This window comes from Phragmites australis, chromosome 4 (genome assembly GCF_958298935.1).
Source record: "Phragmites australis chromosome 4, lpPhrAust1.1, whole genome shotgun sequence".
In the NCBI taxonomy this organism is placed as follows: domain Eukaryota; kingdom Viridiplantae; phylum Streptophyta; class Magnoliopsida; order Poales; family Poaceae; genus Phragmites; species Phragmites australis.
Window position 1 is genome coordinate 44,024,829 of NC_084924.1, and position 27,353 is coordinate 44,052,181.

General features: G+C 42.2%; 3 protein-coding genes and 1 pseudogene across 5 annotated transcripts; 3 read left to right on the forward strand and 1 right to left on the reverse strand.

Annotated features, from left to right (window-relative positions):
• Positions 1-274: 274 nt before the first annotated feature.
• On the forward strand, positions 275-1,823 carry LOC133916698 (strigolactone esterase D14). The gene is made up of 2 exons (XM_062360491.1): positions 275-909; positions 1,042-1,823. Exons 1-2 carry the CDS (start codon positions 431-433, stop codon positions 1,478-1,480), a joined length of 918 nt encoding a protein of 305 aa, XP_062216475.1. The 5' UTR covers positions 275-430; the 3' UTR covers positions 1,481-1,823.
• A 10,336-nt stretch (positions 1,824-12,159) lies between these two features.
• Positions 12,160-13,563, reverse strand: LOC133914831 (uncharacterized; annotated as a pseudogene).
• A 721-nt stretch (positions 13,564-14,284) lies between these two features.
• On the forward strand, positions 14,285-20,680 carry LOC133916699 (calcium-transporting ATPase 10, plasma membrane-type-like). The gene is made up of 7 exons (XM_062360492.1): positions 14,285-14,780; positions 16,453-16,507; positions 16,593-18,544; positions 18,634-18,792; positions 19,076-19,247; positions 19,494-19,792; positions 19,924-20,680. Exons 1-7 carry the CDS (start codon positions 14,604-14,606, stop codon positions 20,170-20,172), a joined length of 3,063 nt encoding a protein of 1,020 aa, XP_062216476.1. The 5' UTR covers positions 14,285-14,603; the 3' UTR covers positions 20,173-20,680.
• Positions 20,681-20,821: 141 nt separating this feature from the next.
• Positions 20,822-26,308, forward strand: LOC133916700 (protein transport protein sec31-like). 3 transcript variants are annotated; one of them, XM_062360493.1, is made up of 3 exons: positions 20,822-21,333; positions 21,407-21,537; positions 25,957-26,308. In XM_062360493.1, exons 1-3 carry the CDS (start codon positions 20,902-20,904, stop codon positions 26,030-26,032), a joined length of 639 nt encoding a protein of 212 aa, XP_062216477.1. In that variant the 5' UTR covers positions 20,822-20,901; the 3' UTR covers positions 26,033-26,308. The 3 variants fall into 3 exon arrangements, with proteins under 3 accessions (XP_062216477.1, XP_062216478.1, XP_062216479.1); XM_062360494.1 differs by having other exon boundaries at positions 21,413-21,537; XM_062360495.1 differs by lacking the exon at positions 25,957-26,308 and adding an exon at positions 21,647-22,486.
• Positions 26,309-27,353: the final 1,045 nt, after the last annotated feature.

The window sequence follows — 27,353 nt, forward strand, 5'->3', positions numbered from 1 at the left end:
CAACTTGTTCGCTAAACAACCCAAACGTCCCGAGAGAAAAATAATAGAAAACCTTAACTAGTTATCGCTAGAGTGGTACGGTTGTCGGGTACTGGGTTGTCACAGAAATGTGCGATTGGAAAAATCACAGAATTATTGGTGCCTCTCCTTTTTACTGCTACCTGCTGTGGCCTGGATAATTGGGCATCCAAACAAAAAGACCCCACTCCCTGACACAAACAAACCTTATTTCTCATCATCCACATCTGTTACAAGCCTGCCTACAACACCACACCACATTGGAAGCAGAGAGAGATAGAGGAATAAAGCAGAGAGAGATGAAAGCAAGAAAAGGAGAGCTTGTAGAGAGAGAAAGCCTGCCCATGTCCTCTGCTACTGCTGCTATATAAGACCCGCACGCCTCTGCTTCACAAGCCTCCATCCTGGCCTCATGCTTCGGTCCACGCACCCACCCAGCCCCACCGGCGGCTCGGGGGCGCCGGCGTCCAGCTCCGACAAGAAGATGGTCGGCGGCGGCGCGGCGGGCAGCGGGGCGCCGAGCGGGACGAAGCTGCTGCAGATCCTGAACGTGCGGGTGGTGGGCAACGGCGAGCGTGTGGTGGTGCTGTCGCACGGCTTCGGGACGGACCAGTCGGCGTGGAGCCGCGTGCTGCCGTACCTGACCCGCGACCACCGCGTGGTGCTCTACGACCTCGTCTGCGCCGGCAGCGTCAACCCGGAGCACTTCGACTTCCGCCGCTACGACACCCTCGACTCGTACGTGGACGACCTCCTCGCCATCATCGACGCGCTCCGCATCCCGCGCTGCGCCTTCGTCGGCCACTCGGTGTCCGCCATGATCGGCATCCTCGCCTCCATCCGCCGCCCCGAGCTCTTCGCCAAGCTCGTCCTCATCGGCGCCTCCCCCAGGTAGTTAAACACATCATCACCGATCAAAATCAACTCGATTTAATTCAATTCCGCGCAAGATTCAGTCTTTTGGAGTCTGGAGGTGGGAAATCAGCTCAAAGAAGGAAAATAAAAACGCGATCTTTAATCCAGGTTCTTGAACGACCGGGACAACGACTACCACGGCGGGTTCGAGCTTCCGGAGATCCAGCAGGTGTTCGACGCGATGGCGGCCAACTACTCCGCGTGGGCGACCGGGTACGCGCCGCTGGCGGTGGGCGCGGACGTGCCCGCGGCGGTGCAGGAGTTCAGCCGGACGCTGTTCAACATGCGGCCCGACATCTCCCTCCACGTATGCCGCACAGTATTCAACACGGACCTCCGCGGCGTGCTGGGCATGGTGCGCGCCCCCTGCGTGGTGGTGCAGACCACCCGCGACGTCTCCGTGCCGGCCTCCGTCGCCACCTACCTCAAGGCCCATCTCGGCGGGCGCACCACCGTCGAATTCCTCCAGACCGAGGGCCACCTCCCCCACCTGAGCGCCCCCGGCCTCCTCGCCCATGTGCTCCGCCGCGCGCTCGCCCGGTACTAGCGAGTTAGCAACACCCGGGCGGGCCTCATCGCCATTTCCACCGCCTCGATTCTACTCGTCCCAAGAATCAAAAATGGCGCGACTCGTGCCCTGGCTGTGTGCCAACAATGTAGTATTTTGGTACTGGTACCCGATTTTTTTAACTTTTTACTGTACTGGAGTAGTACTTGCCTCGCGTCTTTGCCGGTCCTGCACCTGCGCCGATGGACGGATAGGTGGGCCTGCACGCGCCACGTGGCGAGTACTAGAGACGGTGCGCTGGTTTGTTTTGGCTGTGGTTTTAGAGTTTTTGTCGCGGTTGAATTTTAGTATTTGATTTTTATAATAAAATTTTAGTTTTTTATATATCTAAAAGCTAGAAAAACTGATTAGAATTTACTTCTCAGCTTTTAATTTATTTTAACCGGAACCAATTTCTAAGCCAGCTAAAAGACACTAAAATCGGGACTTGAAGTCAAATAATTTCTAGTTTTAAAAAAATTGAAAAAAACCAATCCATAGAAGGGTTTTGTTTCCTTCTTCTCGTACCTAGCTTGTCCGGTCTGCAAACTCAAAGAGAAATAATTATCAGCATCCTGGCTGGCGGATCTCCTGACCAAATTAAGCAGCTAATGTTATCGATGGGTACCATTATTATATTACGTGCATAATTGGGTTTGGATAAATCCTCGAGAAGGAAAGCTGGATAAAAAAGGCATGGCGGATCGTTGCCCACGACATGCATGCCCCCTCTTTTACCTCCCATTTACAGCGACAGATACATATGAGCTACGCTTTCACCTCTTTCTTCTTCCTCTCGCTCTTTTTCTTTCTCTCACAGTGCCGGATACAGATGAATTAGAACATTCACCTACAGTGACTGATTCAGAGCTAAGAATTAAAAAGGTTTAACTTCTTCTCTCTTTCCTCTCCTCTTCTTTCTAAAATTCTTCTTATTCTCTTCTTATTTCTTTTCCATATCCAAAAATACATGTGGATCCGCTCATGTCCACCCAGGCCCATACATGAGCACGTTCAGGTGCCCGACAGAACAGGACCCCAAAAATTAGGGGTCTCAAAAAATTACATAAGTACAACAATCAATAACCTTACTTTCCATCTCTTCCTTTGCTTTTCCTGTGCTGTCAAGTTTCCCCACGTCTCTCACGGCCTCTTTCTCTATGTACAATCAAATAGAAATAGTCAATCCCGATTGATATGCCGCCGCACAACTCCTCAATCACCGTGAAAAATAATTCCTCTCCTCCTAATTTCCCTCCTATCAATTAAGTCGTTAATCCACCCCCTCCCCTCTTATCTATTCATTCTATGTTTCTTCTTGAGCTCAGATTGGGGGCTTAATGCTACGATGATTGGTTGCTGGCCTGCCAAGGAAGAGGTGTGCGATCAGTCATCGGTGCAGCGCGACGGGCTCTGGATTTCTGGACTTCGGGTCTGCAGCTCGACATCGCAAATCGCATCAAGGTTGGAGCATGAACTTCGTGATGTCTGAATCTTTAGGTTTGTTCTATTTGTGAAATAGAAAAGTGTTTTTGTTTCCTCATTACATCTTCTAGAATTAGGAAATATTATTCTAGTTATGAAAAGCATATGAGGAAAAAAAAGACTTAAAGAGCTAGCTAGCTCATACTTAAAAGGGTGCTCTTGATGGATTTATTGTAAAAGAATCTCAAATTACTTCTGAAGATTAATTATGAAGATATAATTAAATATTTCATTTTAAGAAATACTAGACGGACCATCATATCATGTATTTTCTAATTAGAGCCTCTTTCAGGAGCTTTACGGTGGTTCTTATATGAAATATGGTAAGAAAAAAGAGAATTCTAAGAAAATCTCAAAAAAAAGTAAAACATCTGACCCTTCATTTGGTACGCTCCTATTATACATGAAAGATCTATAGCTGATATTGCGTGTGGTCGTCACGAACCCAACAAGGATCAGACATCAACCTGCCCAGGCTGGGTGTCTCACATCAAATCGCGATTATTTGTCTCTCTCCGTAATAAGCATGATGTACGTGGATCAAATTTGCAATTTACGTACACATTAAACAAGGAATAGAAAGTATGGAGTCTTCTCCACGTACATGTGATGAGTCCATTAGATAGAAGAGTCTTGCACCGAAATATCTAACGACGCCAAATCCGAAAGGCAGCAGAATTGCTAAGACATATAGATAGCTGTACAAGGCTGGGACTCATTACTCACTCGATTGCACCGTGTACTCTAATGTCTTGCCAATACTTCACTAACTTAATTACAAAATCGAACTAAAGCAGAAATCTTGAGAATTAATTATGTAGAAACCGGTTTATCAATTACATAGCCCATTGAAAAATATTCAAATAACATGCAAACTTTAGGACATTCTCACATCCATATTGTTACTACCTCGCGTCACAAAAGGTGTCATTTTGACTACCAATATGGCCCTCTATGACCAATGTTAACAATCTTTACTAAACATAGCATAAAAAATTATAGTATTATAAATCTACTTTACAAGAATAATATATCTATATCATGATTCGAATTTGAAATCTCGATTAAAAAAGATATATCAATGGCCAAAGTTTCATTTAACATCTGTTGATGGTCTAGATAGTTTAATTGGACGCAACCCAATCACTTTGCGTCTGGAGGGAGTATTTCATAAAGCTTCCTCGAATGAACAGTTCTGTTGCTTTTCAATATTCTATTCATTTCGGTAATTTTGGGAAAATTATAGGAGTATAACTCCCTCCATACAGTAAAATATAAAAGATGTTTGGTGGAACTATAATTTAATCACATAAAATTTTAATTTGCAGTTGTTATATTCTTAAATAGATGATGGTTAAAAATATTTTTAATCAAATTTTAGAAACTTTGATCACTAATATAAAAAATTTATTAATATTTATTGTATAAGAATACTATCAATAGATTTATGATGGAAAACACTTTCAAATAATTCTATTTTTAATAAAATTTAGTAACAAATGATTAGACAAAGTAATAGTCAAGAAATGCGTGAGATATTATGTCCATGTCAGAAACAACATTAAACAAAGAACGGAGATAGTAGTCCCTCTTATCCTTTACCATTTTATATCATATATCATTTGTTAAACAATTATCTGCATAGTTATTACCAGAGGTATTTCCAATATTCAAGAATAAGCAGACCATATAAAACGAAAATGAAAATTAATATATCATGAAGATAAGCATGTCCTATATTAAGAATAAAATTGCATTTGCTTGAAAACCATATGAAATGTAATTTAAAAAGCCTGACGTATCTTAACATCTAACCATTTTTACCACAAAATTATACAATTCTTCTGTCTTCTAAATCGCTAGCCCATTCAGGAACATGGGTTGATGGGCTAGTACTTTTCAGTAGAAGTAAGATATCGGTTAGTGTTTGAATGCTACCTTTACTCTTTTAGTATAAATTTTTGATGTAATTCTTAGTATCATAAGTAAGAAAAATATTTTTTTACTCATCTCAATCGGGCATAACTGTAGTATATGAATATGTGCACACACTAAGCCCCCAGCGAACACACACACTCACCCACCACAAGCACACACAGTACTACCACTGAGCTGAGCCCTAGTTCTCAAGAAAAAAAACATATATGTTATACAGTTATGATGATATAAAAATATTTTTTGGTAATTGCATTTTCTATATATATAGGGTCTCATTTTGTGTTTGGCACAGGACCCTCAAATTCTTAGGTACATTTATGTACCGTCTCTCTTTCACTTCTTCCTCTTTTTATTCTTCTTTCTCTTCTTGTCCATGGTAAAAATTTATTGGGGACTCCATTGAATATTTGGTGGTAGGGGGCAGCTCCTCCTGATCCGCCCCTGCACACGTACATAATTTATCGCTGATAATGAAGTTGACATTGCCATCTAACCGCATCCTAAGCCTACATAAATCAGAAATGGCCAGCTTGTCTATATCCTTGATCAAAATCACGTAGCACTTCAAGTTGTGCTACTGTCCTTGTTTTGGGATGCTCTGCCTTTGGACTTATGCGCGTCAGTGCGTGAGATAGAGTTGGTGTGTAGGGCCGTGGGGAGCCCACCTGAGCCAACGTGCTGATCTCTGTGACGCTTAGCAAATATAGGATCACCTATATATGTGTCTGACACTATTCATATATGATTTTGAGAAAAAAAATATATAGAATATGATATTTGAAGGCTGGTATTCGTTTGAAGCATTCGAATGTTACGTGTTATGAGAAAATCTCTTATGATTTCACTTAAAAACAAGATAATATATATGTAGATTGCTACATATTCGTAGATACATAATACTGAATATTCTTGTCTTTACATCTCACCGACTATTCTATCTGTGTTTATTTTGATTGCACCCTTATACTATTTAATACGTTGTATGAGGATGTAAATGAAGTAAAAAATTCCATCTATTCGACTATCCGCTTCGACTCTGACTCCAAGAAAAAAAAGATAAAATACAGAATGAAGAAATAATTATATGATAATATTCGTGTCTAACTCTGACTCCGAAAAAAAAATATAAAATAGGATACAAAATGTTGCTATGTTTATCTATCCCCGATCCATTTTCACCATACCGATAGCTCCTTTGTCATATAGATAATATTAAAAACCATAACTTTTTAATATGATTACGGATGAAGATGATATTTATAAAAAAAATTAAAATATTGACTATATCTACAACTTTGTAATTGAAATTTTTTCCATTTGAATCACTTTAGATACTCAAAAAGTGACTAGAAATTATAGATCTAGTTTTTCATATCTGAAATTTATAATCATTTTTTGACATTTAAACGGATTTAAATGGAAAAGTTTTCAATTAAAAAGTTGTAAATATCATCTATAGATACAATTTTCATATAACGATCATCTACATGCGAGATTATATAAAAAGTTATGAATTTTCCTTTAAATATCGTATGTAGACACAAGACCTATCGGCACTGACACATAACATCTATTTCTACAAATATAGGATTTTAGATATTATTTTTACAATTTTTAATAAAATAATATTATTTTTTAAAAATCGCTACGAGCTGCCCCATGTCCCACTAACCAAACGATATCTAGAAAACCAATAATCTCCTGCGATCAATTTGCATATTCTTATCCGGAGCCTCGTGTATCTAATCCCTCCTGGTGGCGCGATCCAAAGTCCCACTGGCTCGGCCTGTGCTCCGTCACCATTTCAGCTAAGAGTCAAACGACGCCATCTTGTCTGAGCTCCAAGAGACTCGTCACGCGCATGGCAAGGAACAACACCCCCCCCCCCCCCCCACACACACAAACTATTTTTAACTACTTACAGATTTTTTTTTACTGCACCTAAGAATATGTCTTCATTTTGTCCTTTTTTCTTTTCATATTTTTCTAATTTGCCTACGTATTCAGTATAATTTGCTTGCACTTTTCATATTTTTTAGAATCAGTATGCAGTTTCATTTATTCATTAAGCATTTTTGAACCCCATGCTCTAGTGTTGCATTCTCTGAACTGTATACCATAAAAAATGAGCATTTCTAAAAGCAATCTGTAATACTATACTATAAGTATTTTTTGATAATTGAAAGCAAGCAAGCACAAAATTCTAGTTTGATGACATTCTGCTAAATAAAAACATTCAAAACTAATAAGATACAATTTTGGTTCCTAATAAATGAGCTGCATATGTTCTTATTTATTTTGTGCTTTTACTACATGGTACATACTGCTAAATAAACACATGACTCCATATGCATGATATATAGTCAACTTCAAAGCATTTTTTAGTTTATGAAGACAAGTTCAAAATGTATTGAACAATTCTTGTTTCCTATGAAGTGTTGATTGAGTTTTATGTCCTTGTAGCATTTTCATACATTTTTGAAAGCAATACGTAATCAACTTGAAAGCATTTTTTGTTGATTATTGAAAGCAAAGTTCATTTTGCACATAATTGGCCTCCAAATTTGCGCAGGCCTTCAAGAAAGGCTACCTGCAAGCACATATGCAAGTGTGTAAATTTGGGATTGTAATAATATCTGAAAGCACATTCTGGCTTTATATGATGCATCTATCTTTTGGTATGATGCATCTGAAATAATTCATTTATTGTTTCCTAAGTTTCTGCTACAATGTAGCACATTAGAGTGGAGAAGCAACTGTGCAATAATGTAAATGGTCAAGACATGTTCTACATTGTTTCAGTGTATAGGCAAATGAGTTTTGTGCTAATTAAAGGTGAAAAATCTACCTAGGTTGTACCAATGGTGTTCTTCTGCAGACTTATGCATGCCCGTGCATGCTCCCACATGCGGGACGCCTAATCTGAGTAGGTGACCTAATTAAGAAATCAACTAATCAAGTCATTTCTCAATTAAAGATGTGCAGCGGATGAGCTGATGCATGCACATACATGTATTAGTCTGGCCTTATCCTCTTCTCCGGATCATTGATGACCTGCCCTGCCCAAGTGCCAGCCGACGTTTCCCGTGTCGCCTGTCGCGGTCGCGCTACAGCGGCGGCCGCTGTTGGCTCATGGCGAAAAGACGGGGCACGACAGGGAGGGTGCCTGCGATCTGGGGCAACGCGATGTGAATGGTGTGACCTATCACCTTGGCAAGAGGGTACCGCCATTGTCGACAGGTCGATCGAGTTGCCACATAAACCGATGAACCGAGTACGCTTTGCATGCATCTTGGACTTTTCTTGGGGAGTTGGGACTTGGGAGCGAGGCTGCCGCGGGAGGTACGTACGTACGGTCGTCGGGACGTGAAGATGCTGCCAATCAGAACTGCTCCGGCGGTGTTTGCCTTCCGATTAGAGGAACGAGGATGGCTCAAGATGTAGCAAGCATGTTCTCAAGCACGGTCGTCGTTGTCGATGTTATGGATATTGCAGCATTACCACTAGATTCTTCTACATGAAGACTGTAAACGATCCATTCAAGGCCGAGGAACACAAGGAGGGTTGTTGAATTTAGGTTTCGATGCAATGAAATTTGAGGACTTTTATATGATGGACGTCCGCACCAGCGACAGTATGACACCGTGACGAGCCGTCCGGCTGCAGGTAGCGCGTATATGGCCCTCCAAATCATGTGGCCCATGCGAAGAAGTCAGCTTGCCGCAGTTTATGCGCCTGCAGCCAACGGGCCATCCCTTGCAGCGGTCATCTCATCTAGTTTTTTTATTTATATAGTTTCTTTTTCAATATTTGTAAAAATATATGTCTATTTAAAAAAAATGGTAAGAATAGACTATCGTGGCTCATTCATTAGATAAGAATAAAAATCTCACCCGTTGAATGAGTGAGATATCGTGGGATCTGGAGGGCAAAAGATTAAAAAATATATAAAAAAAAGATCAGACCACTTGTCACATATTTAATGAACAAGATCTTATTCTCACCCGTTAAACAGGTAAAATCTTATCCTAATAGGCACATCAAAAGATGTTACCTGAATAATGTGCGACACCTTTTGATATATAAATCGGCACGTTTGTGTACAGAGCTCGTGTAGTGTAGTGTACGTGCGCATTTATTTTTTATTTAACTCTAGATTTAATTTGGAAGTATAAGAATGGTCCAAAAATTATAAACATTTTTAAAGCAAACTAGAGTACACTAGAAACCCATTTTAATTAGTTTGATTAAAAAGCCTAAGCCAATATTTAATTAAAGTTCTCCAAATAAAACTACTTTTATACCATATAGTAATTTTAATGCCTCAAAATAAATTCTTAAAAATCAGAAAAAATCACTAATATTCTTCTTATGTGATGTACTAATTTATAACAATATTTCAACCCTAGGTTATTCAGAGAAAAAGTAAGTTTATTTGTAAAGAATATCACATGAAATGATAAAAATACATATATATGGAGCATTACAAATCAACTCATATTTTTACCAAATAATCTAGGATTAGAAATATTTTTATAAATTAGTACATCACATGATAAGAATATTAGTGAACTCTTCCTGATTTTTGGGAATTTATTTGAGTCATTAAAAATTTCTAGAATTTATAAAGGTAGGCATATTTAGAGAATTTTAATTAAATATTAGCTTAAGCTTATTGATCAAACCAATTAAAATGTGTTACCAGTGTGCTCCAGTTTTCTTATAAAAATATTTACATTTTAGGATCGCTCTTACTCTAAAAAAAATCGAGAGTTAAATGAAAAAAAAAACACATGTACACTACTACATGAGGTGCACAAACGGACTTGCCGATTTATATACCGAAAGGTGTCACCCGAGCAGTTGGCAACACTTTTTGGGTGGGCCCACTAGCGTAAGTTCTTGCTTGTTTAGCGAACGAGAGCAAGGTCTTGTTCGATGAACTGGTGACAAGTTGTGTGACCATATTTCTGTATTTTAATCTTCTACCAGCTGAGCCCTATAAGGTCTTGCCCATGCAAAGGGCGAGATCTTGCTCTCACCCGCTGAACGAGTGATAGTAACCTATTCTTATAATTTATTAAAACGGACGTATAATCTTGCAAATATTAAAAAAATAATATATATATATATAAATAAAAATTTGTCTCATCTATGCCAAACCGTTTCTCATATTCATTCTTTAGCCACGCGCATGGGTGGGCCGTAGTATATTACACAATCCCGGACCGATCTCCAGGTTCGTCATTCCGCGGGTCAAAAGTGGCGACCGGGTAAGGAGGGGCATCCGTCGAGCCGCGCAAGGTGCGACCCAGCAAATTGCTGAATTGCGGGGCAAACCATTCACGGTCCAGGGCCAAGGTGCGTAGGGTCCATCACGCACGAGTGCGACCAAGAAGTTTGGGGGGTGTTCGTTTCTTGACTCCAACATTCTAAGCTACATTTTGGTAGATAAATTGATGATATATCACCGAATAATGGTTTAATATATAAGGACCTGGCTAACGGCTGCACGTGCATCTAAATAGACTTCCGTCTGCACACTCCTAATTATGAAACTACTTAATTAGTTGGTTTCCTAATTAAGCCACCTACCCAGATTAGGCATCCGTATATGGCAATGCCTGGGCTAAGCCCACTGCTATTCGGTGATGAATTCGAGCACACCCTCGCTTCCTGGCACAAGGCAAAGGCAAAGCTGTTGGGGTTTCATCTCTTTTTTCTTTAAAAAGTAAAATGTTCATAGGTTGACATGATATGCATCTCATATGAATATGATATGATCACATGTTGTGGAAAATACGAATTTTCATCTCTAGTGCTATTCATCATATATGATAATATGAACATGGTGATCAATCTTCATATAACATACAACACACAAATTTCACTCAATTTCAAACAATTGCCTCACAAATTTCTGACTAGATAGGTGAACATATCACGTACGTAACCTGTGGTGCATATAACACTAGAGTTTAAACTTAAAAAACACATACATAAGTAGACATGCTCGCATATCACATAATAGAGTATGAACTAGAAATTTTTTATAAAAGTCTTGTCATGTATAAATGAGTTGCTTCTGAAACTGTATAATTGATAAGCAAGATATACTTATAAAATTCATATATAAGGCTTGTCATGTATAAATAAATTGCTTCTAAAATTATATAATTGATAAGAAAGATATGTTTATGGAATTCATATAAAAGGCATGTCATGTATTGATGAAATGCTTCTGAAACTACATAATGGATAAACAAGATATGCCTATAAAATTCATATAAAAGGCTTATCATGTATAAATGACTTGCTTCTGAACAATCATACAATATACTTATTAAACTTCTAGGTGTTAAACTTATTCATTGTAGAAGCTAACTCAATTAATATGTGCTAAATTTGCCTACACAATAGTGTATATGTGCCTACGTGATATAATATGTCTGCCTACATATAGGCATTAATTTGCTTGCATAATATAATTAGATTTGTTTGTCTACACTAAAATGAAACAATAATTCATCATAATGAGAAAAAGAAGAAGCATAAAGTACATCGCTCTCTCAAATTAACAAGCACGTATGCTATGACAGAATGCCACACTAGAGCCTTCATTCAATCAATTATGTGAACAAACACAAAAAGGCAGATCATTTGAAGGGGACAAAACTCATATAAGTTTATTACCATGCTTGCAAGACAATTGTCCAAAATTAATGATCCTTTGAAAATAACAAATTCATATATGTTGTATTGTGATTTGAGAGGTACATTAGAACCGAAATCAAGCCTTTCCATTCCTAATCAAGGCATGCACCGAGAGAAAGGAGGGAAGCAACATTGAGAAGCGATGCAGGAGCCGAGGCGCGTTCATGTGAATGGGAATATCATTTGTTCTTCCCCTATTCAATAAGAAAACACAAAAACAATTTTGTTGAAATGCGGAGGCAATTAGACTAGATTCAAAAAGCAAAATAGAAATGATGAGAAGGCAAATTAGATAAATCCGCTCCATGTTTTAAACAAAAACCAAAGAAATTTGTGCGGAACAGAATCTGAAAAATGATGAACCAATGAACAAATCATCAAAGCTAAAAATCCAATGTAGTAAATTAGTATGCAGTGTGTAATTCCTAAACACAAATAAATATTAGGACATAAGAAATTTTTTGGTACAATCTTTAGGGAAATTGGTGCAATCTGAAAAGCAAATCGATTATGCAAATTTCAAAAGCAAATCTATGTTAATCTTAAGGCAATTTGATTGAAACATCTTCTAGGCTAATGGACATATCAAAAAAGCAAATGATGATGTGCGACACACCAACCTCCACCGTTGGCATGCTACACCACCCCTCGCCCTGTACCACTACTGACATGATGAATCCACAGTAGTTTCCCAGCAGCTAGTTAGTGAAGTAACCACTGCACCTGTGGCTACATCCCGGCGTGCCTCCCCGGCTCAGGGGATGGGCTACGGTGAGGTCGATGGCGAACTTGCCGCCCTTGGATGCGGGGATGGAGGACTCAGTCAGGGGGATAACGTGGTCCACACCGAGGATGAGGAGATCGAAGTTGTAGACCAGGCTGTCGGACATGCCAGCGATGCCACGCTCGCGCCATCACTCGAGGTGAGCCCATGGGCTCCCAAGCACCGTAATTAGCCGGGTGCACGATGAGCCACATGCCAGGGTTGGAGCGGCTCACGCGCTCCGTCCTCCACGAGGGCACAAACAGTGTGACCATGGATGCCATTACCACGGGGAGCACAACAGGTTGTGCATCGTCACCGACCACCCCTTCCACTCCTTCACTGCCTCGTGCTCCAACAGAGGTGGAGGGGCGCGCCATCTCGGAGCCCCTGCCAGCGGAGGTGGCAACTCAACGCCACGTGAAAAATTCACAATCAAATTGATCTGGGGATGGGAACAGAGGGGAAAATGCAAATCGAATCGATTTTGGTTTGAGAACAAAAGAGAAAAGGCAACTCAAAGGAACTCAACTTCCTGTGAGCCACTTCCCGCTTCAGATTCCCTAATCCACTGCATCAAAATCACGTCGCATAAGTCCACCTTCAAATCCAAAAAATGAAATCTTATTGGGGATGGGAATATGGGGGAAATTGTGGCGGCCCCCATATCCTCGACGAGCGTGGAGTGCTCTGGCAGAAGAGCTTCACGAGAGAGCAAGATCAAGCAAGAGGGAAGGGAAGCGTGTTAAGAGATAAGGCCAACGTGGTTGTATCTCTATTAATCAATAATTAAATTTTAGATTTATTTTTTATGTCTCGTTAAGATATAATTTTAGGCGATAGGTATCCATTAATAACGAAATATTTATAATAATTTTATCAACCTTTAAATATTATATCTATAATTTTCAGTAGACATGGTATACGATAATATATGTTTTTTTATATGTCCCTGTGTTGTCCTAGGTTAGAAAAAGGCATAGGCGGGTGCGGGCATGCCTGGAGGAGGGCGGGCAGCCTGGAAAGGGTACGCCGAATTGCCCACACGCGATTGCCCCCGCCGGCCGCCAGCGGACCGTGTGACTTGCGGTGCAGGTGAGGGGTCGCGGTCCCGGCGGCGGACACACCCACACGCACCGCCCCCCGCCGCGGAGAAGACGCGTTGTAGTTCCTCCTCCGTCATCGGCCTTTGCGGTGAAACAACGCCCTCGCGCCACGACTTGACTTGAAGCTTTTGCGTCCCGAAAATGCTGGGCACTCTGCACGAACTCTCTTCTTGCGGTACGTAGAAAACACGTATGGACCTGCTAGCACGTCGTTTTCCACACCCTGACTCTCAAAACGCGGCGCTTATTATTATTGATCTCTCGGAAGTAGGTCCGTTTTTATTTGCTGTTCTGCACATCATCACCGTTCCGCAGGACGCGGTTTTTAAGCAGTGATCAATGGAGAACGTGCCATCGTGGGACCATGTTGTGTTAAGCTCAACATTTCGGTTTGGCGGAGCTCCAATTTCAAAAATATTTAAAGCTTGGCTAGCTATATGAATTCGTGTAGTTAGAGTCATGATTATGTCAATAGTGTTTGATTGGACTATTTTGTTTCTATTTTAATTTTAAAAATAATGATTTAAATCAATTTATCTTAATCTACAAATTTAAGATTTGACATGAAGTTTAGAACTGAAACTGTATCAAATGGAGCATAACTCGAGCGAACTAATCCGCCTTATCATACGCAATGAAGTAAGTACACGCACTCGAATCATATCATGTCGTCCACTTTTTGCTAACACGCGAAGCATGTCTGGTCCCGGGCCCGTGCCCGGGCCCAGGCCCAGCCCGGCTCAATACACACGGGCGTCCCACCACGCGGCGCGGCGCATCGGACTCGGCTCGTCCAGCCACGGCGGGATCGGGAGAAGCTTTCCCTCCCATTGCTCTACTTCTTCACGCGTCCTTTCCGTCCTCTCCCCGGTCCAGATCCGGAGAGAACCACCGCACGTCTTCCTGACACCGGCCCCTCTCCGCCCCGCCTCCAAGCGCGCGCGGAGGAACTTCCATGAACGCGCCGGCAATGTGCGCGCGCATGTTCGGAGTCGCCGTCACGTCTCTGCGCGTCAACGGCCCGGCCCCACGCGGCTGAACGCGTCCGGGCCGCGTGGGTTTATAACCGGCAGTGCTGGTGGGTGGAATCGAGTCGAGCTACTCGAACCCGGCAGCGATGGAGAGCTACCTGAACGAGAACTTTGGGGGCGTCAAGGCGAAGCACTCGTCGGACGAGGCGCTGGGGCGATGGCGCAAGGTCGTCGGCGTCGTCAAGAACCCCAAGCGCCGCTTCCGCTTCACCGCCAATCTCGTCAAGCGGTCCGAGGCCGCCGCCATGAAGCGAACCAACCATGTGCGTGCCATGCTCTGCCCCCTCCCCTGATCTCTGCTCCGTCCGTTTCCCCTGTTTCCGCAGCGTTTCTTGTTCCTGGCCTGCAAATTGAATGTTGTGTCTCGTCTCGGCATACATGCTAATGTTAGCGTTTTCTTAGCTAAATTCTAGAATTTCTTGTTTTCTGATACCTAAGATTTCGTTATGTTAGAACTGAAAAGTAAACGAGCGTGCTAAATTTTGTAAAATTAGATAATAGAGTCGGTCAAAAGGTATGATTGATTTGTTCAAAACAGGTGGCGATTAGATACCAGAGTCGGTCAAAAGGTATGGTTGATTTGTTCAAAATAGGTGACGAGATTTCAGTCAAAACAGAAACATGGAACTTGGCAAGAAATAAGAAAAAGTCTGACTTCAGAATGAATCCGATAGGAGATCTTTCCCACATAATCTGCAAATGGTATAAGACATTGCTCACAGTTTCAAAATATAATCGAATGCAATATGGAGTTAAGAAGGAAATATTGCTTTTAGAGAGGATAATATGTGCGGATTGCAAATGGAAAAGTGTAGACAACACATCAAAACATCAAGTATAAAATCCTCATCGGATCATCAATCATCACGTTTTCCTTGGACTTTGAAGGAGACCTTTAAGCTGCAATTGAAAAATTAAAAGCACTGATCTGGTTTTTTACCACTTTATTTATCAGTGAATGTGACACTATATCTCTCTGATTTCTGGAATATGTCAATTGCAAAGTACTGGTCACGAACCAAAATTAGATGTGTACATCATTTTTTACTGAACTCTTTTGGCAACTATGTGACACCAAACTTGCTTTGTGAAAGTTTTGGAATTTATGCATATTGTAATACTCCCTAGAGAGCGTCCAATCTTACATTTTCGGGTATCTTTGGAACTTTGGAATGTCATTAGAGAATTCGTACCGGTTCTTTTTTAAATTCACGCTTTTCAGATAGGTGCTTGTTTTTTTTTTCTGCTAATATAGGTGAAACTATGAAGATCACACACACAAAAAGTTGTTGGTAGATTGTTCATAAAAGGTGCTTTTGTTAGTATATACTTCTTTATTTTTTTGCAAACATACCCTATTACCACATTTGTGAACTGGTGGATTCAGTAGAGCAATTTATCAAACAAATTTACAAGACTAGAGCCTTGATCAATCACTGGTTGTCTGCTGATCTTAGTATAATAGTATGACTTCTGGTAACAAACAGGAGTACTTATAGTAGATATCTAGATGGCTAGATTTACGCCATCTTTGGCACATTTGTGAACTGGTCGATTCAGTAGAGCAACTTATCAAATGAATGTAGAGTTGTAGACAAGACTCTAGCCTCGATAAATTTCTGGCAGTCTGCTGGTCTTAGTATGTCTTCTGGTTAAAACAAACAGGAGTACGTAGAGTGGATATCCAGCAAAAAAGTATACATTTTTTTTACAAACAACAATACGAGTTTACCATGAGTCTTGCATTGTAGCACTTCATATCAGCTTGTTTATCTTCAGGACTGCAATTGTACGTTTGGAGGATATTTTCTCCAAATCAACCTTTTGTTATCTTTAGCCTTTTTTTTTTTTTTTGCAATTTTGATCTGTAAGCAAACTGAGAACAAAACTAGTGCTTCTTGAGACTTACAATTACTGCATTTTTACTTATTTCAGGAGAAGCTGCGTGTTGCGGTGCTTGTTTCAAAGGCTGCACTTCAGTTCATCCAAGGTATGCCACCCCACCGGAGCATCCTAGGTTCAACAATCTTCTCTCGTTTTGTTGCCACAATCTTATCAGCACCACAATTCTTCAGGCCTTACTCCCCAGAGCGAGTACACCGTCCCTACTGACGTCAAGGCGGCGGGCTTCGGCATCTGCGCCGAGGAGCTGAGCTCGATCGTCGAGGGCCATGACCTTAAGAAGCTGAAATCACATGGCGGCGTCGAGGGCCTCGCGTCGAAGCTGTCCACATCGGAGTCTGACGGCCTTGCCACGTCCGAGGACAAGCTGGCGACCCGGCAGGAGCTGTTCGGCGTCAACAAGTTTGCCGAGGCGGAGTCTCGCGGCTTCTGGGTCTTCGTCTGGGAGGCGCTCCAGGACATGACGCTCACGATCCTTGCCGCGTGCGCGTTCGTCTCGCTCATCGTCGGCGTTGCCACCGAGGGGTGGCCCAAGGGCGCGCACGACGGGCTTGGCATTGTGGCCAGCATCCTTCTGGTCGTGTTCGTCACCGCGACGAGCGACTACCGCCAGTCCCTGCAGTTCAAGGACCTTGACAAGGAGAAGAAGAAGATCACGGTGCAGGTCACCCGGAGCGGGTACAGGCAGAAGCTCTCGATATATGATCTTCTCGCCGGCGACATTGTCCATCTCTCCATTGGTGATCAGGTGCCGGCTGACGGGTTGTTCTTGTCGGGCTTCTCCCTGCTGATTAACGAGTCAAGCTTGACCGGAGAGAGCGAGCCTGTTGCCGTCAATGCCGAAAACCCATTCCTCCTTTCGGGGACTAAGGTGCAAGACGGTTCTTGCAAGATGCTCGTCACGACGGTCGGCATGAGGACTCAGTGGGGCAAGCTGATGGCCACTCTCAGCGAAGGTGGTGACGACGAGACGCCATTGCAGGTCAAGCTGAACGGCGTGGCCACCATCATTGGTAAGATAGGCCTCATCTTTGCAGTTGTCACGTTCGCGGTGCTCACCGAAAGCCTGTTCCGGCGCAAGATCATGGACGGCACGTACCTGAGCTGGACTGGAGATGACGCATTGGCACTGCTCGAGTTCTTCGCCATTGCCGTGACCATTGTCGTTGTGGCGGTCCCTGAAGGATTGCCGCTCGCCGTGACACTGAGCCTTGCGTTTGCCATGAAGAAAATGATGAACGACAAGGCGCTCGTCCGGCACCTTGCGGCTTGCGAGACCATGGGATCTGCTACCTCCATCTGCAGCGACAAGACCGGCACGCTTACGACGAACCACATGACCGTCGTCAAGGCTTGCATCTGCGGCATGATCAAGGAAGTGGATGGTGCTTCAGATACCAAGAGCCTGTTCTCCGAGCTGCCGGCCTCTGTCATGACGATGCTCTCGCAGTCCATATTTAACAACACGGGCGGCGATGTTGTCTTGAACCAGGATGGCAAGCGTGAAATACTAGGCACACCAACTGAGACAGCCATTCTAGAGTTCGGCCTATCACTAGGTGGGGACTTTTCGGCGGTGCGCAAAGTGAGCACCCTTGTCAAGGTGGAGCCGTTCAACTCGGCGAAGAAGCGGATGGGTGTGGTCATCCAGCTCCCAGGTGGTGCACTGCGAGCACACTGCAAAGGTGCATCAGAGATCATACTGGCATCTTGCGACAAGTACCTGAATGAGGAAGGCAATGTCGTCCCTCTAGATGATGCGACCATTGATCATTTGAAGGCCACCATCGATAGCTTTGCGAACGAGGCACTTCGCACGCTATGTCTTGCCTACATGGATGTTCAGGATGGGTTCTCAGCCAATGATCAGATTCCGGTGGATGGGTACACCTGCATTGGCATTGTGGGGATCAAAGACCCCGTCCGGCCTGGCGTGAAGGAATCAGTTGCCATCTGCAGGTCGGCAGGTATTACCGTCAGGATGGTCACAGGTGACAACATCAACACTGCAAAGGCAATCGCCCGGGAATGCGGTATTTTAACTGAAGGTGGCATTGCCATCGAAGGCCCGGAGTTCAGAACCAAGAGTGCAGCAGAACTTAGTGAATTGATACCAAACATACAGGTAAGTTTGTGGCTTTTAGTACTCACCTTGACACCTTGGCTATCTTTTATGTGATTCATAGTCCAATTTTATCTGGTTTCGTTCATCAGGTAATGGCGAGATCTTCTCCGCTGGATAAGCACACCCTTGTGAAGCATCTGCGGACTACACTTGGTGAAGTGGTTGCTGTGACTGGCGACGGGACAAATGATGCACCTGCGCTTCATGAGGCTGATATTGGGCTTGCAATGGGTATTGCTGGAACTGAGGTAATTTTAATATTTCCCTAGCATTGGAAAAATAATAAGCCATGTCCATTCAACAACCACAATATTACTGATATCGGTTAGTTAGCTAACTATAGTGATATCAAGCATTTAGGAATGTAATTGCTAGCTATATTTGTCAGTGCAATTTTTGCTCTTTCTTTCTTTTATATACCACTGCAACATCTATGAGCACTTGATATAGATGATTAGCGCAATCAATTACGTGATCTCTCAAGTTAATTCATTATTTATCCCCATCTTGACTCATGTTAACATCTTGAAGGTGGCAAAAGAAAGTGCCGATGTTATTATTCTTGATGATAACTTCTCCACTATTGTCACCGTTGCAAAATGGGGTCGGTCAGTGTACATCAACATTCAGAAGTTTGTGCAGTTTCAGCTGACAGTCAATGTTGTTGCTCTCGTTGTAAACTTCTCCTCAGCTTGCTTGACAGGTACATCTGAAATTCTGTATATATTTATTTATTTGCGACATTACCTTTCCGTTAAATACTTATCTTTCTAATTATCCCTTTACCATATTCTAACTATAACTATTTCTATAGATTACTTCGCCTAATGTAAATTGTAACATAAACCTTCCATTTAAGAGTTGCTAAAGTATTTAGAATTAGCTCAATTGTGAACTTCCTAGTTTTCATCTTCGTAGCTTCTCACTATTCTTGTATATGTTAATTCAGGGAGTGCCCCTCTTACTGCTGTGCAATTGCTCTGGGTCAACATGATCATGGATACACTAGGAGCATTGGCATTGGCCACAGAACCTCCAAACAGTGAACTGATGAAGAGAGCTCCTGTTGGAAGGAAAGGAAATTTTATCAGTAACATTATGTGGAGGAACATCCTGGGACAGGCCATCTATCAGTTCATTGTAATTTGGTATCTACAGACCGAAGGGAAGTGGCTATTTGGAATAGAGGGTGACAATTCGGATCTAGTCTTGAACACACTCATCTTCAATTGCTTTGTGTTCTGCCAGGTAATTTCCAAGTGCTCGCAGCATCCATTTTGATGCTTGAATGATTCTTCAGGCTACATTTGTGCTTGTATCTGTTTCTTTCTCTAACGATGCCATTTATTTCTGAACTATTGTTTTTCTTTGCTGTGCAGGTGTTCAATGAGGTGAGCTCGAGAGAGATGGAGAGGATAAATGTATTCCAAGGCATTCTAAACAACAATGTGTTCATCACCGTCCTCAGTAGCACCGTCATCTTCCAGTTCATCATAATACAATTTCTGGGAGATTTTGCAAACACTACACCTCTCACATTCAAACAGTGGATCACCTGCATTTTCATCGGTTTCATAGGCATGCCTATCGCTGCAATGGTGAAGCTGATCCCCGTTGGTTCTAGGTAGGAAACTACAACTAATTTCAGTCAGAAACTGAAGCTGGACAGGGCTACAGTCTGATCATGCCAGTGCAGATTTGTGCTTTGCCATTCACATATAGAATAGTTATCTTTCTACCATAATGCTTCTGTTTAGGTGAATCTTTGCTCTTTTTATCTTGCTTTTGATTTTAGAGTGTGAGCCAAGGTTGTGGGCTTGATTCTTAGAAATGCTTCTGTTTAGGTGAATCTTTTTATCTCTACCTGTTCTTTCTAGTTTTCCTGATGTTTTTATCTTGGAACGTTGGAAGTTGGAATTGCATATGCCTCCGATAAGTTTGCACGAACCTGAAGTATAGCAGACATCTGTTTGATGCTACAGCTATGACAGGTGTTTAGATTGACTTGTGTAAGGTTCTTTGTACCATCCTGATGTTTTTTTTGTGGACACTCTGGAGGTGTAGCAGAAGTTGCTTGCAATGAAATTACTGAATTTTATTTATTGGCAAACTACAATGAATCTCATTCTTCTCCCATGTGATTATGCTCTGATTATTACCAGAATGTGCTTCTGTGGACACTTACCATTTTTGCTACGCCTGCCAATTTCTATTTCAGTCAGAAGTTTCACCAGAATGTGCCATTATGTAACCTCCAATGCATCTGATTTGCCAAGAAAATGCCTTCCAAGATCTCATAAGAGCATCAGGCACGAGCCTTGTAAATATTCTGCTCCTTGAAAATTCCTGCAGGCCGCATGCTTTTTTCTGTACTACTTAAAAATGACGTCATCGCGTTCCGGGTTCCGCCTCATCGCGTTCCGCTCCCGCATTTTCCGCGCACCTCCCCGCCCGCATCTTCGCGCCGCACGTTCGCATCTCTAGCGCCCGCACGTCCCCATCGCTCGCTCGCCTGTCATCGCCGCCTCCTTCCTTTCCACGCCGCCACCGAGATCTCCAAGGTTGCCTGCCTCCTCTCCGCTCGCCCCACCGCCTCCATTTTCACCCGCCGCCTCCTCACCACCGGTATCCTCACACCCGCCACCTCTTCACTGGCCTCGCCATCCTCTGTTGGCCCTGCCTCTGCTCAAGCTCCACCCCGTCGGCGCTGCCTCCGCACAGATCCTCCCGTTCAGTGCGGCCTCCGCTCGGACTCCCCTTCATCCCTCGTTTCTTCACGCCCAACGAAGGCAAGCGCCTCTTCCTTTTCGCTGCTTCTCTCCTCGAATCCCTAATTCATTTGCATTTTCTGGAAATTTCTAGAGTCAGGGAAGAGGCCAAGCCGAGCCCGGCCCCGCGCAGTGCCCGCTGTTCAGCGCCGTCGTCCTCACGAACGCGACGCGACTCCGCCTCGTTGCTCCTCCATCTTGGGACACTCGCCGACTCCTCCACAGGTAAACTTGCGTGAGAATAGGCGCTAGTGGGCGCGCTCGCGGGTGCCATCTCTAGTGGCATCTCCCGCATCGTCACCCTCCCCCTGACATCATAAAAATCTGCTTCCAGGTCCCCACATCCGAAATCTGCTATCATCATTAAGTTCGCCTACCCGTTTTTTTTACGGTAACTGCTTGTTGGGAGCATGGAAATTGTTTTGTTTGGAGCTAGAAATTGTAAGGTCGACCGGTTGGGATTGTGTGGGAGCATTTTTGAGGCTGTTGGTGTGTCTGGGGAGGAGGCTTTAGGTGTGAAGTGTGCTGGAAGTTGTCTACCTCTGTGGATTCAGCATTACATTGGTTTTCTGCAAGAAATTAGGGTTCGGAGATACCATCAAGCTTTTGTAATTTCTGCGAATTTGTGGTTTGAGCGTAGAGGGCCTACTTGGTTTGATCAATTTGGATATGGAGTAGGTAGTACTCAAAGTAATGAGCTGCACATAGCTAAAACTTTATGGGTTGGTGCCCAATGTTTTCCCTTAATTTCAAATGATGGAGGTTTGCGAGCAATTTGATTGGTGAGCTAAGCATAACTGTTATTAATTTCAGATGATGTAGTCTACCTTTTTTTAGTTTACTTCCTGTTGTATTAGCTTATCTGGAAACTAGTAGTATTTATCGTCACAACACATTTACTCAGTTTGATAGTAACGAGTTGCTATATTTACTTTTGATGAGTTCTGCCGAAGTTGAATGGTTGGAGATACTGAATAATTCAGTAAATTTTTTATCCTTACGAAATGTGCTTTATGACAACCTTACCACCAACTCTCCAGCAGACAACCAGCCTTGATAATACTGAAGAGCTGCTTTGTGGTTTGGGTTGAACATTATTCCTATCATTTTTCTATTAATTTTGATTTATGGTTTCTTAACCGTGTTGTCTGATGTTGGTTCTAACTTCCATTGATACTCATGTGTATCCCCTATTTGTTGAAACTAGCAGTGCTAGATGTTGTTACTTTGCAGGAGAGACAATACAATAAAAGTAAAGAGCGTCCACACATATGGATTTAAATGAAGAAATCATTTAGTTAGTGCAAATTATATCGGTTGTGCAAGTATCTTGACTTAAAAATTGGACCAGTACATGAGATTTTTATGTGTTGTCCCAGTGGGTTAGGACTGATAGGGACATTGTTTTGTGCACAAACTGTGCTTAGTTGTGCTGGTCCAGATTCTGTGTTTGGTTAAATTTTGATGGTCCAGAGCTTTTGTTTGTATCCTTCTGCCCTCTACATGATTGCTGAAATTTCAGTGCTGCCTTGCATAAAACTGATTTGCGTAAGGCACATTGGTTACATTAATCTGAATTTGGGGACCTTAATGTGTTGTTCATTGGTGCTGCCTTGAATCTTGTAAAATTCTTTTGTCTTTAGCACATTGTAATCACGTTTTTTAGACATTTAACTACATCTTATTATCAGTGTTTCATTATCAGATACAAAGATGCAGACTATATGTGCCTTGTTAAATGAGAATTACTTTTATCAGTTAAGATTCAGCTGCTCAAACCATTATATTTTTTTATTATAAAGATTTAGTGGGTAGGAAACAAAAACGATAATTCTAGAAGCTCTGGAAATTTTCAAAACTGTGGTAGTTATCAAATTAATTTTAGTGCACATTGCTCTTGTAGGCACAACCACTTATTTTACAGTTGGTTATCTCCTTTTGCTTCACACTGGTGAGCTTACAACTATCATACTTATGTTTTGACACCATATGCAACAACAAGTTTAATAATTGATCTATGTTAAGAATAAGTTCCGCAGCCACTGGAGAGATAAGCTTTGCAGACAATGACAAGAAAGTAGAGAGATGTACCTTGGCATGAATTCTTCTCTAACAAAGGTTTTTTCTTTTCCATGTGAGGAATGGCTATAAAAATCGATGGCGGGAACCTGGTTGCCATTGGATGGGTTGCTACATGTGACACCCGTCTCCGCAACTGCTCCCACGCTCAGCGCAGCACTGCAACAACCCGTTTGAAATCGCCGGCGCCCTCGTCTCCACCCCCACCGCAAATCCCGCAACCGTTGCCACGCCCGCGACTATAAAACGCAAACAGAATCCCTGGCCACGATTCCTTGTACTCCATCGCACCCAAAGCCTCACATCCCGTCGAGTTTCCTACCCGAGAGTGCTTGCGTTGTCGTCGAAGCTCCGTCGCACCCTGTCACCGTCGTCGAGCTACTACAGCCTTCCCCAACGCCGCCCGAGCCTTTGCCTGTGTTCGTCATCTGCACGTCGACGTACCCGACCGATCTCCATCGAGTTCTGTCGCCGCAGTCGAGCTCCTGTGACCACCAAACCTCCGCCGAGCCTGAGCGTCGTCGCCGAGCCTCCTCGAGCTTCCCTGACGCGCTGCAACCCATCAAACGAGTTCATCGTCGATCCCTGGTGCTTTTCCGTCGCTCACCATCGATGTTCGAGCTACGTCGTGCCATTCCCGTTGCCTCTGACCGTCCTCCGCCGTCGCTCGAGCTTGCCGCTGTCGCCCTCACGCCGGAGAAGAGGTAGGCCTGGCCTCAATCGTTCAATCTCGTGTAGATGGCCACGATTAGATCCAACCGTACCCTTTCGCGGGCCAATTAGATTGCGCCATGTGTCCCCTTTGATGATTGGGATTATGTGAGCCAAGTCAGCGCGTCATGTGGGCGATTTTGGCCGACGTTGCAGTCCAATCAGCCGATCAGAGCCGAGTCAGCAATCCGGTTAGCAATGACGTCAGCCCTTACGCAATAACTCGGAATTTCCTTTAGAAAAATAATTCACGAAATAGATTTAATCTGAAAATATGTTTTCTTTTAATAGAAAAATTTCAGAGAATAGTTTATGTTTTAAATAATTTTTTTAATAGGGTTTAATTCGGTTTAATTCAAAAAAAATAGTTTCAATATTAAGAATAAATGTTTTTAGCTAGAAAATAGTTTTAGAAAATCTAGATTAATTCAAATAATGTTTTAAATATATTTTCTTTAGTAAAATAAATGCTTTTAATGTGGTTTGTTGTAAATAAAATTAGTTTTATTTCTAGAAAATTTAAATAAATATTTAAGCCTTTTAAAAATTAGGTTTAATTCCAAAAAAATAGTTTTCATCGTTGCTAGCCATTTAAAAATTCATTTAGCCGTAGCTTTCACGTTATAACTCCGATTTGGGTGATTCTTACGCTTAAATCTTTCAAAAATTATAATCAAGCCTGCCTTCGCTTTTGTTTGTTGTGTTAGCTTCATTTTGCGCTTGCTATTAGTGTTTTGTTCTCTTCGCGTGTAGACGATCCTGTCCCAGAGCCGTTTGAGAATATTAAGATCAAGATTTTGACAACACCGAGCAGCACTTCGGAGAAGGCAAGTGTACTTGAACATCTTGCACCTATTTTTAGGAATTTATGTTAGTTGTTTATACTTCATTGCATGCTTGTCTAAATTAGAAACCTATGAATACGATTTACTAGTTTTTGTCTGAATATCCTTGTCGTCGTTGATGAGTCATGGGAAGAAAATGGTAGGTATGCTAGTCGCTGTCCTAATTAGGTTAGAAGTTAAACTTGACTAACGATTATGCAACATGAATCGGGTATGATAATCTTTCTTAGCAACATGTAATAGGGATCCTAACAGGATGGTTGGTATGTGGATGGTGTATGAAGGTGCATGTGTTGTGCTGCACGATGGGAATGTGTATGTTCCTGTATTGGGGTCCTAAGGGCCAGTTCTTAAAGTCTGTAACCCGGCTGAACCGCGCAACCACGAGCCTTATATGGGTATGATCTGACCAATTAATTAGATGTCCTCCTTATTCTGTACGCACCAGTGGACAGTTGAGTGGCACAAGAGGGAGCCTCTGCAATGGATGAAATACCTGTTAGCGGTGAAACCTTAGTAGGTGTATATGGATTTGGAGGCGCTTTGTAAAGGCCTTGTAGTGAGACCCCGGCTTCATACCCCGGAAGTGTAAAGCAAAACGGGAATCACGACTCGTAGGTAAAGTGTGCAAACTCTGCAGAGTATAAACTGATTGATCAGCCGTGCTCACAGTCAAGATCGGGCTTGGACTTCTTCTTGATTAGTTGGGATCAGGATTTTGGTATGGATTATCGGGAAACCAGGTAATGGGATTACCTGGTGAGTTATGGTAGCTAGATATGAAATATCTGATGAATTTTGGTAGTCGAATGGAATCCGATAAGCTGTTCCTCTTGTTTAAGTTGTTTCTTCACACTTAGTAAATAGGATACCTGATTCAGGGAGTTATAGGTTAAGGTTACTTAGTGCAGTAAACTAGTGTCTAACCTTTTATTGATTTAAGCTCTCATGTCGTACTTTCCTACACTTGCGGAGTACGATATGTACTCACACTTGCTATTTTCAATAGTAAATGCTGCTCAGTCGGAGAAGGCTACACGAAGATCAAAGAAGCTAAAGACTACAATGAAGGCGGAACATTCTAGGTCGCGTTGCCCCAGTTGATTGCCTGTGGTATGCCCTGAAGCATTCGTTGGATTTTCCTCTTGTTCTTCCACTGCGGTTTAAAAACCATGGTATTTGTTTTAATAAAGTTGTTTTGTTCGATATAGAGCTGTTTATCACTGATGATGTCACCGCATGTATGATGAAACAGATCCTGACATACATGTGAAATACACCTAGTTATTCTTTTGAAAAACCGGATATGACACTATATCACATTTGAGGTGACGATAATATAGCTTCTCTTTGATCTTTTATGTTTTCTATCTTTTCTCATTCACACGCGGTCGGCATATTTTAGCAAGTTGATCAATATATCGTGGATTGACAGAGGTCGATGCATTCTAGAGATCTTATTATGTATTCTACATAGTCATATTCGAGTCTATTATCCAAGAATTCTCTAAGAATTCACCATCTTTATTTGTCATGTACTGTTGATAAAATTTGTTTTGTAAGCACTGAGCAGTAAGTAGTGCATTCATTTCATCTCCGTGGCTATTGATGTACATTCTTGTTCTCCATCATTTAGATGGCAGTGACGCAATCTTGAGTGAGCCTTGAGTGTTAATACATGATCAAAGTGTTGAAAAAAACCGCAAAATAATGGTGTGAGTATTATTGGATAAGTATATGGCGTGAGTATTATTTGATAAGCATATGGCGTGAGTATTGGTGGTGAGTGATTGGTTATTTTCTAACACCCGGGCATTCAACTATACAGTTTAATTTGCACACGCATACAGTACAAAGTCATCCTTCATCCATAGAGATACTGAAAATAAAAACAATTACAAACAAACAGCATATCTACCATGCGGCAGCACAGATAATCATCATAGATTCATTGATGTAAGTAATATCTATACATATACTCGATATTATCTTATACAAATTTTGTATCCATTGCAATGTACTGTCACTCAACTAGTATTAAAAAAATAGAAAAAGAAGCATAATTAACTTTGACCAGGCATCTGTTGCAATCCAAATGGCAACGTCAACGGATATACCAGTATAAATTTTGTATCCATTGCAATGTATTGTCACTCAACTAGTATTAAAAAAATAGAAGAATAAGCATATTTAACTTTGACCAGGCATCTGTTGCAATCCAAATGGTAACGTCAGCGGATACACCAAAGAACTGTATGTGCTACTGCATAGGCCGTCAGTCTGTTACCTTGTGTCGGAATCCCAGGCTTATCTTGACATCACAATTGATACCAAGCAGCTCAGCTTGCTTTCATCACTACTGCAACCAGTGTCAAGGCAAGGCGTTTTTGACCAGTCAAGGCACTG